The sequence below is a fragment of the Macrobrachium nipponense genome, chromosome 8 (assembly GCF_015104395.2).
Source record: "Macrobrachium nipponense isolate FS-2020 chromosome 8, ASM1510439v2, whole genome shotgun sequence".
Taxonomy (NCBI): domain Eukaryota; kingdom Metazoa; phylum Arthropoda; class Malacostraca; order Decapoda; family Palaemonidae; genus Macrobrachium; species Macrobrachium nipponense.
In genome coordinates this window covers 46,133,238-46,150,593 of record NC_087203.1, presented here as the reverse complement: position 1 = coordinate 46,150,593, position 17,356 = coordinate 46,133,238, and the positions used below count along the sequence as shown (strand labels likewise).

Sequence of the window (17,356 nt, the reverse complement as noted above, 5' to 3'; positions counted from 1 at the left end):
AGTTAAAGTTTTTATGTATCAATTGAACTGTTTATCTCCTCCCATTTGTGGACGTATGGAGGAGGAGGGGTCTGGGAGGGGGTGGGGGTGAGTTGGAGGTTCTAGGGAGTGGTTAAGTTGGTTTCTTACTCTCTCTAAACATTCCGACCCAAAACAGTGCACCAGAGACATTCTCCAAGAACAATCTTAATTGATTTATTTTTTTAATAGGTGATCTCTTCTTTTGTATTTCCTATTACCCCTTGTTGCCTCTTTCGAATGAACACCATAATATTCTTTGGAAGCTTAAATTTCAAGTCAAGTCAGTGGCCCCTGTAAGTATGTGGGCTTGTTCCAAATAAATACGATTCATCTTCTTCCTAATAATAATAATAATAATAATAATAATAATCTAAACTGACGCTTAAGAGAAATTCTTGCATAGCAGATATTTAATTAGACATTAACAGACTTCAACCCCTGTTATACCTTGCATGTAATGATTACCTTGTGATGTTTTAGGATATTTTTGTCAAATGTTAATAAAACGGATGTAAAATATGCCATTTCAGCATCTTTCCCCGGATATCATAAGTTGAAGTGACGTTTAACTTGACTGAATGTTTTACCAGTTTATCTAAAGTGCTGGTATGCATCAGAAAACTCGGAATAGAATAATATACAAGTTACAAGAGCTGGGACCTATGAGGTCAGTCTTCGCTGAATGGAAAACTGGGAGTAAAAGGTTTGAAAGGTGTAACAGAAGAAGGGGAAAGTCAGATGGGAGAAAGAATATAAACGAAGGTACGGTAAAAGGAACGAAAGGGGTTGTAGCTAGTGGCCCAATGGGATGCCACAAAAGAACCTGAAGTAATGCCTACAGTCCACCGCGCGTGAGGTGAACAGACGGCCTTACGGGATAGAAAACTCTAGTATGTTAATTAGATGTGTCATGCCACAATCAACCTCAGCGAAATAATTGACGGAATCAGATGTAAACGAGACAAAACCTCACGTCTTTCAAAGTATACATCTAGTCGCTAGTGAAACCTTCTACGTACGTGCCCGGCAGTCCAAACATGTTCCAAACGAGTCTGACCGGATCTGTAATAACGGTTGACTGAGAGCAAAATGACCGACGAAGCTGTATCTAAATTGAATCTTGGTTTGACATAAAAATTTACATGGGGGAGGGGGCGGGAGCTTCCGAGGAGTTAAGAGACCGTGGAAAGCTTTTCCCTGAGGATGTTGCGTAATCGGAACTTCGAAAGTTCAAGCGAAGATGTAATGCAATATTACCCTAAGGCAATTTTCCTCGTATTTTAATGATTTACTTAAATTTTAATCTTAATGATTAACTTTCTCAGTAACTGCTCGCTTCTTTCTATAGTATTTTTCGTATAATCTTGTTACTTCTTTCTAACGAACCTCAATATTCTTTGGAAGCTTGAATTTCAAGTCAGTGGCCCCTGTGGTGGGCTTGTTGCATATGCACAGTGTTTATATTCTGAATAAATAATAATAATAATAATAATAATAATAATAATAATAATAATAATATTGCTAAAAGACCCTCTTTTAGGCAAATCCTGTTAAAAGAGAATGGCAGAGTTAAGCGAGTTGATTTTATCTATTGTTTGTTTCCATTTTTCTTATAATCCGCTTCTCTGGCTCAGCGATGTGTCTGAGTATAACTGACCAATATTCATACTGGGAATTTCTAAGAATTATAAAAATGCTGAAGTTGGTATTTCACTTTATTAAAACAGGATTCTGCTATGCTGGTGTGTTAACAACATAGGATCTCAGGTCTAGGTCAAGTAGTCGTAGTAGTAATAATAATAATAATAATAATAATAATAATAATAATAATAATAATAATAATAATAATAATAATAATAATAATATTGCTAAAAGACCCTCTTTAGGCAAATCCTGGCGCAGGAATAGTGGAATGGACGAAGGCAGAACTCCGCAGCATAGATCAGAAAACCAGGAAACAAATGACAATACACAAAGCACTACACCAAGAGCAAATACGGACAGACTATACATAACACGAAAGGAAGGAGGGAGAGGACTACTAAGTATAGAGGACTGCGTCAACATCGAAAACAGAGCCACTGGGGCAATATCTGAAAACAAGTGAAGACGAGTGGCTAAAGAGTGCATGGGAAGAAGGACTAATAAAATAAAAGTAGACGAAGACCCAAAGAAATATACAGAGAGGGGAAAGGAGAAAGACAGAAAGAACAGAGGACTGGCACAACAACCAATGCACGGACAATACATGAGACAGACTAAAGAACTAACAGCGATGACAATTGGCAATGGCTACAGAGGGGAGAGCTAAAGAAGGAAACTGAAGGAATGATAACAGCGGCACAAGATCGGAGGCCCTAAGAACCAGATATGTCCAAAGTACGATAGACGGAAGTAACATCTCTCCCCATATGTAGGAAGTGCAATACGAAAATGAAACCATAAACCACATAGCAAGTGAATGCCCGGCACTTGCACAGAACCAGTACAAAAAGAGGCATGATTCAGTGGCAAAAAGCCCTCCACTGGAGCCTGTGCAAGAAACATCAGCTACCTTTGCAGTAGTAATAAGTGGGTACAGCACCAACCTGAAGGAGTGATAGAAAAACGATCAGGCAAAGATCCTCTGGGACTATGGTATCAGAACGGATAGGGTGATACGTGCAAACAGACCAGACGTGACGTTGATTGACAAGGTCAAGAAGAAAGTATCACTCATTGATGTCGCAATACCATGGGACACCAGAGTTGAAGAGAAAGAGAGGGAAAAAAATGGATAAGTATCAAGATCTGAAAATAGAAATAAGAAGGATATGGGATATGCCGGTGGAAATCGTACCCATAATCATAGGAGCACTAGGCACGATCCCAAGATCCCTGAAAAGGAATCTAGAAAAACTAGAGGCTGAAGTAGCTCCAGGACTCATGCAGAAGAGTGTGATCCTGGAAACGGCACACATAGTAAGAAAAGTGATGGACTCCTAAGGAGGCAGGATGCAACCCGGAACCCCACACTATAAATACCCCCAGTCGAATTGGAGGACTGTGATAGAGCAAAAAAAAAAAAAAAAAAAAAACAAAAAAAAAAATAAATAAATAAATAATAATAATAATAATACGGAATTATTCCCATGACGAACGAGGCTGTTCTCTAGGCTAAAGAGTTCACGAGAAAAATATAGTTTCACTGAATTCCTACTCATATTAGGTAACAGGTTTATCATTGTAAAAGACGAATACCATCTTAATTTGTAAACCTTTTATTCTTTTTACTGAATTACAGGTTTCTTTCAGATAGTTGTACGGAATATGCACCATCTATGACGGTGATAAATGTCGTGCGTATATTGTAATACATACTGAGATCACTGCTACACATCATTCACTAGTTTTTTGTTTGTATGTTGGTTTTACGCCGCATGGAACCAGTGGTTATTCAGCAACGGGACCAACGGCTTCACGCGACTTCAAAACCACGTCGAGAGTGAACTCATATCACCAGAAAGACACCTCTCACACTCCTCAATGGGATGCCCGAGAATCGAACTCGCGGCCACCGAGGTGACACGCCAACACCTTACCGACCACGCCACTGAGGCGCTCTCACCAGTTTTTCTGGAAGCCCTGAGGAGCTACGGATGTAAACCAGAAAACCAATATGAAGAGTAAGTGCTGCCGTTTGTAGTTAAACAAATAAATAAATAATAATTAACAGTGACATCAAGTAATATTCAAAAACGTTAAAGATAACACGGTAATAATCATCTTTCATATCTGCATCCAATTATACCATTTGTCGTCACATGCTCAACCGGATGCTGACTAAAACACGCATTTTATTTTTACACCTGATTATGCAGGAGGCAAACATAGATAGGTTATATATATATATATATATATATATATATATATATATATATATAGAAAAACGGATACAGATCTGTATATACATATTTATAATATAAATGTATACATAATATGTATGTATATATATATATATATATATGTACATATGACTGGTAAAATTGTTGTTACAATAGAATTCCATCTAATAAAAGGAGCCCATAAAAACGCCAAAATATAGAAAGTAAGTATACTGTATTTCAGAGACTGCTGTCTCTCTCTTCAGTCTTTGAAATATAGTACTTACTTTCTATATTTTGGCGTTTTTATGGGCTCCTTTTATTAGACATATATATAAATATATATCACTTCAGATAGCCTTCATAACTCAATGTCTAGCAATACTTCTAAGGCAACAGGAACAACTACGAACAACAACAACAACAACACGAACAAGATAAACAGCTTTTATAATGAAACCTCCCCGGTCCAGTTGACATTGCCTATAAATGGTGCTGGTGCCATGTCTCTCTAAAAGGTCTGAAGAGACCTTTTTTTGATTTTTTTTTTTTTTTAAGAAACATTACCATGATCCCGACACAGCGATTTGAAACTGTTCTGCGATAAGGGGGCGACCTTTGCCTATTTTCCGGTTCAGTTCTGAATACGACTGGATAGAATACATGCAATAATATAGCCAATATTCCTCCTGTAACAGTAAACGCGAATTAAATTAAATGTTAAAACAAGATTGACAATTCACCGAAAAAAAAAAAAATCATGAGTAAAAATAAGTCCACTGGTAGTACATTAAACTTTCTCTACGTGCAGATAATAACTGTAACACACAAGATAACATGAACAGTGAACAAAAGTTGAACTCAGAACAGAAATTTCAAAATAAGCAAAAAGAAAATAAAAAAAATATCGCCGAAGTTTCTTCGGCGCAATCGAGTTTCCTGTACAACGCATAATGCTGTATAGAACCATGACCGGCAGCTCTCCAGATGCGGCAGAGTGAGGGTGCGTCCCATGACTCCGAAAAGCGCTGCCAGATGCACCATCATGGCTAACTTTAACCTTGAATAAAATACAAACCACTGAGGATAGATGGTTGCAACTTGGTACGTTTGTTGATTGGAGGGCGGATGACAAACATACCAATTTGCAGCCCTCTAGTCTCGGTAGTTTTTTTTTATTATTAGATAGATCTGAGGGCGGACGGACAGACAAAACCGGCACAATAGTTTTACTTTACAGCAAACTAAAATGACAATGAACACAGAACAGAAGTTTTAAACAAAGTAAACATGGAATTAAAATGTAAATGAACAAAGAACTGATATTTAAACATAGTAGGCATAACGAAAAAAATGAAGATAAAAACAGAAGTTAAAAATCGTAAATATAACATGTTGTTGAAGACTAAGCTGGCCTTATGCCTGCACGGGCTCTTGCTCACAGAGCAGTCCGTAGAAAAATACATAACGATAAAAAGGAAAATCAGCAATATACAGATACTGAACCGAAATAAACACGGCGTAAATACAAAAATAAACACGGAACAGAGTTAAACAAAGTGAACAGCGATTTAAACAAAGCAAACACGAAAAAATTAAAATAATCATATATAGGCATTTTACAGAAGTAGGTAACTGCACAAGACAATCATGTCACAAAGAAAATAGAAAAAAGATTTAGTCGTAGGACGACATTAAACACACACTTCCTGAAACCATTAATGGCCATTTAGTTATTGATGTTATAAATAAAAGGAAGGGAAAAAATCAATTGTATGCGGAAAAAATATGCAATCTTACACACGAAAGTGCGCAAACGAATTGAGTTTGCATACATCTAATAAACTTCCAATTTTGTACACATAGCCAGAAAATAAATTGATTCGATAAAAGAGGAAGAAATCGGTTTGCAAACATACACAATTGTTTTTATGTATGGTTGACATTCAGCAAAAACACGCACACCAGGAAACAAGATCGAATTTATACATACACGCGAGAAACATCGAATTGACACAAGCCGAAAAAAATATATATAAATCGGTTTTGCAGACATATAAAATTTCAGCATTGCGTACAGTCTTTTACAGCTTGTTTTGAGTGAAATGAATAAGATGAAGATATGGATAAATAGAGTTGACACGAGCAGACGCAAAATGACACCGAGTTGATCTCTCTCTCTCTCTCTCTCTCTCCAAAAGATCGTAGCTTGTTGCAACTCCAAAAGAGAAGACCGGAGTAGCAGAATTTACACACAAACTTCCCCCGTCTCTCTGCCACTCCAACCATTCCCCCCCGCCCCCGACCCCAGCCCCACCAAACAAACTCGCTTCATAGCTTGTTTTGACTCCAAAACAGAAGGCTGGGGAACGGATGACCTTAGAAAGAACGGGAGTCTCTCTGGCCGTCGATGAAGTTTAAAGGTGACGGAGCGTACCCCGTGATCCCTGGCTAAGGTCGACTACCTCCTCCTTCAGATTAGTCCAGCATCAATTCGACGACTGTCAAGTCACTACTGTGACGCTCGAGTGTCGCTTCGGTCAATACTGAAGTTACTGCTGACGCGCCACTATCAGGTCGACTGATATCCAAGTTCTTATTAGCACACAAATATCCGGTCGACCAACATCCAAGTTCCTATTTACACCAATATCAGGTCGACTAATATCCAAGCCCTTAATGATATTCCACTATCAAATCGACTAATGTCCAAGTTCCTATTGACACTCCAGTTTCAAGTCGACCAATATCGAAGTCCCCAAGGGCTACGTCGACCAACATCAAAGTTCACACTGACAATCCCTTTTGAGGAATCAACTCGGCCGATATACCGAAGTCCATGTTAACACTCCACTATCTAAGATGAGCACTTCTAACACCGTCATGGAAGTCACATTGAGTTTCAACGCAAAACGATTTTACTCTTTATAAATCCCTTTTAAAAATGTCCACGTTCGTCTCAACAAGCAAAGATTATCCTGCAATTCATGATAAAACGACTTCCAGATACAAATCCGATACGGAACCAACCAACATGAAAAGAAAAGGAACTTGAACTTTTTGAAATCATCGAGTGATCACCTCATGCAGGAGCGTCGTGAACCTCGGATCCCGGCGCCAAAGCTGTGACGATTTATTCATGGTGGCAAACTTCCTTTCAAGCAACGTACAGAATCACATTCAGTAAGAACACTCAACATTTGTTATTATACTTGGTAAGTGTTGTATACCGTAAGATTCTTCTAAATGAGAGATGTAATGCGAGACATCGGCTTCTAAATGTATCTTATAACGTCGGTCTGAAAGGCGAGAGACCTCACGGAAATACTGGGAGTTGAAAGTATAGCTCTTGTGTCTGAGAGAGAGAGAGAGAGAGAGTATCTTGTAAATCGTTTCAACTTAAGAGAGAGAGAGAGAGAGAGAGAGAGAGAGAGAGAGAGAGCCATTCGAGACAAACAGACCAAACGGCCGCACGCGAACGAGAGCCCACACGTACAGACCTTGTTTATCTTTTAAGTGCTAGTGGTATCGTTTCAACTGACAAAGAAGGCGGAGAGAAGGAGAGAAGAGAGGAGGGGGGGAGGAGAGAGAGAAGGGAGAGAGAGAAGGGAGGAGGAAAAGTATCTTGTAAATCGTTTCAACTTAAGAGCAGAGAAAGAGAGAGAGGGGGAGGGGGGAGAGAGAGAGATAGAGAGAGATAGAGGAGAGGGGGGGAGGAGTATCTTGTATCGTTTCAACTTGGGAGAGGGAGGGGAGAGAGAGAGGGAGAAGAGAGAGAGAGAGTTATTCTGTATTCGTTTTCACACGTTGGGAGAGAGAGAGAGAGCGGAGAGTGAGAGTGGGTTTGGAGAGGGGGAGAGAGAGAGAGGAAGAGGGGGAGGGAGAGAGAGAGATAGAGGAGGAGGAGTAGAGTGGGGGAATGGCTCTTTGATCATTATGGAGAAGACGGGCAATTACTGTTTTGGGGTTCCGCCTTACTAGACTTCATCCTTGAGCATCATTTATATATTGTCAATGCAAAGGTCAATGCAACATGCAACAAATACACATATTTATCAAACATGGGCCTATTCTTTACGTAATAAAGTGTAAATGATAAAATTAAAACTATACAGAAAAATGATAACGCAACTATCAAACGTTCGCTTCATTTTGTGTGGAGATTACTGTCAAAACGTATCAGTCTTTTGCCAGGAATTATGACTGAAAACTAACAGTAGTACAGAACAATGCAAGAGCTTGGCAAGCGGAAGTTAAATGATGCAGTATATATATGCAAGTGCTCCACTCGATATTGGGGAGAATTATTCTGGCTTGGTGTTTAAGGCAACTCTGCAAGTTCTTGAAACATTTCTCTTTCGTTTTCTCATCCCTGGTTGCAAGTTCGTCAAAATCGACTAACTATAATACCAGGTACTAATTCATCTGCGTCTACAAAGGCAATAGCCTGAAGTGTTACAGATCACTTCGGAATCAATACAGTGGTCCTTTTGCGGTTGGGGCAAGTGTGCTATTAATAAACCACAAATAAACACACTCCAAAATATATAAATATATATATATATATATATATATATATATATATATATATATATATATATATAACGGCAATTAAGAAAACATGAATATGACAATGCCCATTTATTTTTTCTGCCTTTACTCTGGATTCACCCACCTGCCAGAAAAAGGAAAAAAAAAACTCTCAGATGCCCAGAAAGGTCATCATCGTCAGGAGGCCTGAAACGGGGCACGCCCCTCGAAGGTCAGGGTATTACTGTCTTCTGAGGCGAGGGATTTGTTTACACGAAATATTCCAGACTGGAGAAACAATTTCAGGCTATGAAAATGATACCTACACCTTTAGAGTGGATATGTGTATGTATGTATGTGTATGTAGTGTGTATATATATATATATATATATATATATATATATATATATATATATATATATATATATATATACACACTACATACATATATATAGATAGATCTGTATTTATCTTCAAATATATTTTTAATTTTATAATAGCCACGAGCGTGCGAATACGAGTAACCCATTCAAACATAACAGTACCGAATAAAAGAAAATGAAAAAAAAAAGAAAAAAAAATAAACATGACTCAAGAGTTAACCAACGAAATCTCACGGCCTAGAAAAAAAGAAAATTCAAAAAATGCGGTTCGAACACCAAACAGGCGACAGGAGCAGCATGAGTCGACCTGGGAGAAGTCCTTTATAAAACGGGTCAGGGTTCCTTCAGGCTCCAGCTCTCTCTCTCTCTCTCTCTCTCTCTCCTTGTTCTTCTTATTCTTTCCATTGTGACACTGCTGTTCTTATGCTTTTTTCATCCGTCTTCCGTCCTTAAACTATTTTAATCCAATCTCTCTCTCTCTCTCTCACAAGCACCGAAACTGACTGATCATGTAGTCAACTGGAATCACAATAACACACCCACCACAAACATATATATATATATATATATATATATATATATATATATATATATATATATATATATATATATATATATAAATAATATATATATATGTGAGAGAGAGAGAGAGAGAGAGAGAGAAATTAAAGGTAAAACATTCATCTAGTAAAAGGATCTACAAAAAAGGTGAAGGGAGAGTATGGAAAATATAAAAAATATTTAAAAGTGAAATAGTTACGGAAAGAGAAAATTGATAAAATGGAAACGGTGGCTAAGGCGACTGCGTTTCCAATATATATATATATATATATATATATAATATATATATATATATATATATATATATATATAATATATATATATATATATGCGTTTCCAATATATATATATATATATATATATATATATATATTATATATATATATTATATAATTTGTTACTCAAAATGTAAGGTTTATGGAATAGCAAGAATCTCACGTAAAGGGTGAAATATTAGAAGCAAGTAACAATAATATCCACGGCATTTCAACATTATTATCTATGCACAAGTAAGCTTGAAGGTACATATCACTGAATAAGATATATACAAGAAAAAACACAATTTATACGTGCAAAACCACCCAGACTCCGAGAAAGAGAGAAAAAATTTTATGTAATAAAATATAACGTTAATACACTAAAAAGCTGGTCCCCTACCAATCTTTTTTTTAATCGTACAACATGGCGGAAATGCTTCATCTGAATGCACTTAGTAAAACTGCGCACATTTCGATTCTAGCTTTTGTTTCCATAGATCACAGTCACGGCAGACATGTTCATATCGGTCGTCACTTTAAGCCGATATAAGGGAAGAATGAAGTATAAATAACTTCGCTGTGAAATAAACTAAATTCATTATTTATTGAGTCTTGTTACGAGTACAATTGACGGGTTCAATCCTCATTGCCTGACAAACTGTATTGAAATAAATACTGAATCAGTGACAGAAACTGGAATCTTTTGGTTAGGCGCCTTGGAACGATAAACATCATCTCTATTCCCATTCCGCACATTCAGAGAAAAGTCACAACTGGAATTCAACGATAAATCAACACTGGAATTCATAAATAAGATCATGCAGCTTAATAAATAATTCGTTTCAGTCCTTCTGTCGAAAATGAGTGTACGCGTTAGTGTACGTAATCTATTGCCATCTCTATATTATCAAAATTGCGATGGATTGACTGTGTGAAGAGAGGTATGAGGGAGTTGGGATTGAGCGAGGAGAAGGATGCACTGGACCGAGGGAGATGGAAGAGTGTGTTGAAGAACCATTACAGCGACCCAAAATAGGGACAAGCTTGTAGAAAAAGAAAAAAAGAAGAAAAAGAAGATATTATCAAAATAAAGTCATTATTGTGACCTACCAGGGCAAATAGAGAATACATGAAAAAAAAGGAAACTATTCAGGTAGTAAAACAGCATGGGACGTTTATTGAACTCAAAACCTTTTTATACAAATACGAATTCACGCTTTATATTCTTTTATTATATACCCGTACGCACAAGACCTCGAACGGACCCCGTATGATAAACAAACACAAGAGCAGTAAGCCTTGGTATAGTGAGCCAAGACAATTGACCGATATAGGATTGCAAGAACGCCTAGAATGGTCGGGGAATACCCTGATGCCGCCCGCGTGGCCTCTCTCTCTCTCTCTCTCTCTTGGGCACCGTTCTCTGGAACTGCCACATCCATCCTCTCCACTCTCCCTGCCAGTGGGCACTATCCACTGCCCACACAGTGCCCACACCACCCCAGCCCATGACACGCATTCTCTCTCAGATGATATCCTTTCCCCGAAACCCAAATATGTACGGTACCACACACACACACACACACACACACAGAGAGAGAGAGAGAGAGAGAGAGAGAGAGAGAGAGAGAGAGAGAGATAAGTTATATAAGTTGTAAGGTTCAGTGCCTCCTGAATTACGTGCGTTTCTTGTAAAATTGACTTTTACGATTATGTGACACCAATGTCAAAATTGCTGTAAAACATAACTTACGATTATGTGACACCCACTGTTAAAATTGCTGTAAAAAGACCTTTACGGCTAAGTGACACCCACTGTGGGAATTGCTGTAAGAAAGATCTTTACGATTATGTGACACCCAATGTCAAAATTGTTGTAAAAAAAAAAAACTATACGGCTAAGTGACACCCACTGTGGAAATTGCTATAAAAAAGATCTTTACGATTGTGACACCCAATGTCAAAATTGCTGTAAAAAGACCTTTACGATTGTGTGACACTCAATGTCAAAATTGCTGTAAAAAGACCTTTACGATTGTGTGACACTCAATGTCAAAATTGCTGTAAAAAGACCTTTACTGTCACACAATGCAAAAATTGCTGTAAAAGGTTTTACAGTTATGTGACACCCACTGTCAAAATTGCTGTAAAAAAGACCTTTACAATTATGTGACAGCCACAGTGGAAACAGGTGAAAGTAAGAGAGAGAAAAATGGGTCAGGGGTGTTTCTTACCTGCAGAGCCAGGGACAACAATTTATCCTTCGTTTCTCCGAGATCCTTGGCTAGCCTGTTATACTTTTCAGCGCACGGCTGCGAGCAAACACTTTGGGTACTACTGGTGGAGGAGGGGCGACCGCCCCCCTCACTCTCTTTCTTCTCTTTGTTATTACACATTCTGCTCTGGAGTCTTTGAAGCTCTTCTTCGGAATAACCACAGACCTTTGGGCTTTTGATATCACTGGCGCAAGCCCTATTGAGCACCGCGGGCTCCTTCGAGGGTGATGGAGACGACGTGGCGTCTCTAGAGGGCGTTCCTCCCGTCCCGAAGGAAGACGACTGCCGAATGACGGCCGTGGAGTTGGCACTGCTGACGACGCCGCGCGTACCCGTCAGCGTTGCAGCAGGAACTGACGGCTCGAAAGCGGTGCCACCACAACGAGGAGGAGGAGGAGCAGACGGTGCCAAGGTTGGAAGCAAAATGCCCGCGGGGCAACGCCCCTGTTCCGTTGGTCGTTCTCCTCCGTCGTGGGCGGCAGCAGGAGGGGCTCCTTCCTTCCCTGCGACGACGCCATTCCCGCTCCACCTGCAGTAGTCCCGGCTACGCGACGTGGGCGTGTGGGTAATATAGGAGGGACGCCCTCTGCTCCTCCCGCCCGCCCATGTTACGCTCGTTTCCGGCGAGGTCACGACCCCGGCGCAGCAGCTGTCGGTGGTGGTGGTAGTGGTGGTGGGGGGCGTCGCCGCCGCCGAGTCGTCGTTCACGGCGATGAGGGCCGCTATGGGGACGTCGAGGGACGCCGGGGAATTGTTCGGCGTCCGGCTGTGTGTCGGCGTCCGCTGGCCTAGGAAGACGAAGTCGCCGAGGGCGTCTACTACGGCGGAACGAGGTCACTCGAGAACCGGAAGGAGGACAGTTCGGTGTCGGGAGAGGACAGGGCGCTGTCAGAGGAGGAAGAGGAGGAGGACGACGACGGCGAAGAAGAAGAAGAAGCGTAACTATCTACCGACAGTAACATCTCTCTGTCCAGGTCAATGGGGAAAGTTGGTTTCGTCGTTGTCATGGTAACGAAAAGGGGGCGTTCTGGGCACGGCTAATTCATCTACTACTACTACTACTACTACTACTACTATAGCCTAATCATATCGTCGACTGCGATAAACACACTGTCAATATTATCCTTTACTATAGAATTCCAACCAGAGATAGGCCTACATAGGCCTAATAAAATTTCCAAGGTTAACTTCTCTTTCGTTTTGAATTTCCTGCGACATTCCAGAACTTCAACTTCGGCGGAAGCTCTTCCACACCGGGCACATGACAGTACTCCAAAGGAACCCCATCTTCACGACACTGCTGTGAGTCATTCCGCGCCTGAAATCGTCTGATAAAACACCCAGGCACCAGCAGCAGCAGCAGCACCAGCAGGGCGGTTGAGCAACAGGGACAACAGACAAGCTGCGGCTGCTGCAGTGGCGCCTCTTGTGTTGTTGCCTTTGCTCCCAAGGTGCACTCATCACTGGGCGAAGTGAAACGGAACGATGCAAAAGGCGGCAGTGGTGGTGGTGGCAGGCTTTCCGAATTTTCTTTTGCCGTTTTATACTGGTGTGTGAATTTAAGCTCGCTGTTGCACCTTCTCAGGGTTGTTGGTACTAAGAGTCGTCCCGCGCGAGTTCGTGTCAGCCGAGGGAGGCCGTCGTACGCCGTGCCCAACTCTCGTACTTTGGTGGGATTGTCTACCTTTCTGGGATTTCAATTTTCCTTGGCCACTTACTCAAGGTATCACCTAGAGGCATTTCGTTCGTGCAAATTAGCGGTATTAGCACGCTGCAACGCCAGTTTTTGTTTTATTTTATTTTTAACAATAACAAACCTTAGCCTTTTATGAATAAAACTTAGTCCGTACTGCACTCTCTCTCTCTCTCCACGAATTTCTAAGTACTTCAAGTTATCAAGCACATTTTAGAAAGGTAATAGCAATAACGTCTCCCACAGCCAGCGAAGTAACCCAGCGCGTATGTTCGTTATCGTACACCGGCGCGCGATCAACGGATTTTCCCGAAACAAAGATGCTTACTCTGCCATTATTATTGCATAACATTCGCTCAACTGCCTTTCACACAGTAGGTTAAGTTTCGTTAATACGAAATGTGTACTTTGCGAAAACGCGACTTACTTTTCCTAGAAAGAGAAACTTGATAAAATTGACCAAGAGAGAAACTTGGCGCGCGACAAACATAAATAGAATGCGCGCGGTGGCAACTCTCCGCGCGCTCAAGGTTTGTAATGTTTTTGTACGTGGTATGAGGCAGGCACGACACGGCGGCGGATAATAATAACAGCTCTCCAGAGGCATTTATGCTTACTTTCCCCTCAACGTCGGCCGTAATGATAACATTAAAAAACGAACCTATCTGATTAAAACACCGGCGATCTCTCTGGAGAAAGCAAGCGACTATCTGTAAAGGCGTCATTCGTCAAAACAAATGAGCGTAATTAGCTTACATGTAGCATAAAGACCTCCGCGAACCATTAGTATTTCTCAAGCGAGAGAGACATTTAGCGGAAATCGTGTGTTCAAAACTCGGCGAGGAAGGGAAATTCCCTTCCAGAGTCAGGGAAATCCCCTAGCTAGCTGGCCCCTGGCGGCGGCTGTTGCAGGTAAACAAAGTCGTGAAATAAGTAAAGAAGAGGCGGGGGAGGAGGAGGAGGAGGGTTGCATAATAATTCCCTTCTTTGTTCGTCCGCTTGGTTCGCTCGCTTCTTTCTTTCGCTTCGCTTATGAGGTTTATATAGTTTCTTTCTTTTTTTTCTGACGATGATGCTGTTGTTGACATTTCTTAATCCTGAATGATGCCATTTCTTACGATATCAAGATGGGATTAAGAATGCGTTGACGCAATGTGTGGCGTCATTGGGAGAAGGTCGAATTATGAAGAAGAAGAAGAAGAATTAGAAGAAGGGGAAGAAGAAGAACTTGAACTTTTGAGCATTTGCATTCACGAAATGGGGTTCCATACTCGTCGGAGGTTAACGAGAGAGAGAGAGAGAGAGAGAATCTGGGTACCTGGTGAATCGTTTCAACTTAGATAGAACCTTGTATATCGTTTCAACTAAGAGGAGAGAGAGAGAGAGAGATTTTAACGACGCGCTTTCATGAAACAACGCCACGAGATAAAACACCACGGCAATGCGCATGCGCCATGCTCGCCGCAGAATAACGAAAAACGGTCTGTTCCGACAGATGGCGCTTTGTAATCTAATAATTGCACGGTATGCAGAACACCGTTTAAGTGTCCAGGGTTAGCGATGTCTGAAAGGATGTGCCGAGGGGAAAGAAAAAAGGAGAAAAAGGATATGACTTATATAATCTCTCTCTCTCTTTCTCTCTCTCTCTCCAAGGATGGAAGTTGAAATAGATTTACTATATACCACAAGGCTCATTATTATTATTATTATTGGAGAAACATCTACAGTTTAGTATGGGCACTACATATATTAAAAAATAAATCTATGTGAGAGCTTTTGGGAGTTTCCTCTCTGTACAGATGTATTCTTGTATACGTGTGTGTGTGTATATATATATATATATATATATATATATATATATATATATATATATATATATAAATAAATGAATAACTTGATCACGAGTATATAAAACGTGATGCTACGTATAAATAAAGTTTTTTTTGCCACGAAGGAAAAAATTAAAAGCGAGATAGCCAAGTACTTTCGGTCCTGTTCGGACCCTTTACTGAAGGCATGCTATCTCGCTTTTTCATTTTTTCTTTCGTGGCAAAAAACTTTATTTATATATATATATATATATATATATATTATATAATATATATATCTATTGTTATGGATGTATGGTAATGATGTATGTATGTATGTATGTGTTATGTATGTATATATATGTTATTATATAATATATATATATATATTGTATATATTATATAATATATATATTTATATATACCCATTAATACCTGTGAATTTGTTTTTCTCATTTCCAAGCCTCCATACTACTATGAGAATTTTTAATTATTGTGCCATGGTAATGAGGTTTTCTAGGCAAGAGGTACTAAATGCACTGAAGAAGATGAGAATGGGAAGGCAACCGGACCAGACATGATCCCGGTGGAGGCATGGAAAGCATTAGGAGATGAAGGAGTGGCATATACTGTACGATCTTATGATAAAGATCCTTGAACAGGAAAAGATACCAAATGAGTGGCGTGGGAGTATATTGATCCCAATTTTTAAAGGGAAAAGGCGATGTCCAAGAGTGTGGTAATTATAGGGGCATTAAATTGATGTCCCACACTTTGAAGATACTGGAAAGGATGATAGATGCTAGACTGAGAGAAGAAGTACAAATAGGTAAAGAGCAGATGGGATTTATGAAGGGAAGGGGAACAACAGATGGTATATTTTGTCTGAGGCAAATAATGGAGAAATTCGGGGAAAGACAAAGGGACCTACATATGGTCTTCATTGACCTTGAAAAGGCTTATGACAGAGTCCCGAGACAAGAGGTATGGAGGAGCCTGAGGGAGAAGATGGTGCCAGAGAAGTATGTGCGATTGATACAAGAGATGTACCGGAATGTATTTACCAGAGTGAGGAGCAGTGTTGGGGAGACAGAAGGTTTTGAGGTGAGAGTAGGATTACACCAGGGGTCGGCTCTGAGCCCATTTATCTTTACATAGTGATGGATGTTATAATAGAGGAAGTAAGGGAGACAGTACCATGGAACATATTGTATGCGGATGATATTGTTCTGTGTGCAGAGAGCAGGGAAGATCTGGAAGTGAAATTGGAAAGATGGAGACAAGTACTGGAGGACAGAGGAATGAGAATAAGTAGATCCAAGACAGAATATATGTGTACCACCACTGAGGGGGATGATAGAGAAAGTATTCAGCTTGGTGGAGAGCAAATAAGGAGAGTTGATAAGTTTAAGTATTTGGGATCTTTTGTTAACGCTGGAGGAAGTATGGAAGAAGAAGTAAAACATCGGGTACAGGCAGGCTGGAACAACTGGAGAGCGGCCTCGGGAGTTCTTTGTGACAAAAGAGTGCCGCTTAGGTTAAAAGGAAAATTTCACAAGACAGTGGTAAGAACAGCAATGCTGTATGGTACGGAAACAGCAAGCATGAGAAAAGCAGAGCAGAAGAAGATGGATGTGGCAGAAATGAGAATGCTTAGGTGGATGTCTGGGGTAACAAGAGTGGATAGGATCAGAAATGACTACATAAGGGGTCAACTAAGGTGGTGGAAGTATCAAAGAAAGTGCAGGAGGGAGCTGAGATGGTATGGACACCTGTTGAGGAGAGATGAGGACCACGCTGGGAGACTACTATGGGAGTGGAGGTGCAAGGAAGAAGAAAGAGAGGGAGACCAAGAAAGAGATGGAAGGACTGTGTGAGAGGAGATTTACATGAGAAGGGAATTGATGAGGCAGAAGCGCAAGATAGAAATAGATGGAAACGGCTCATCCGAAACGGCGACCCCA

At 40.3% G+C, this 17,356-nt stretch overlaps 1 protein-coding gene across 3 annotated transcripts in view; it reads right to left on the bottom strand.

Annotated features, from left to right (window-relative positions):
• LOC135222743 (uncharacterized) overlaps positions 1-17,356 on the bottom strand; it is a 129,941-nt gene that overhangs the window by 59,848 nt on the left and 52,737 nt on the right. The window contains exon 1 of one of the 3 annotated variants that reach the window (XM_064260987.1): positions 11,850-13,296. The exons of the other annotated variants lie outside the window; for them this stretch is intronic. Coding sequence (XP_064117057.1) covers positions 11,850-12,011 — 162 coding nt within the window. The 5' untranslated portion in view covers positions 12,012-13,296. Of the gene's footprint in view, positions 1-11,849; positions 13,297-17,356 lie in introns of those variants that run through there. 3 annotated transcript variants of the gene reach the window in all.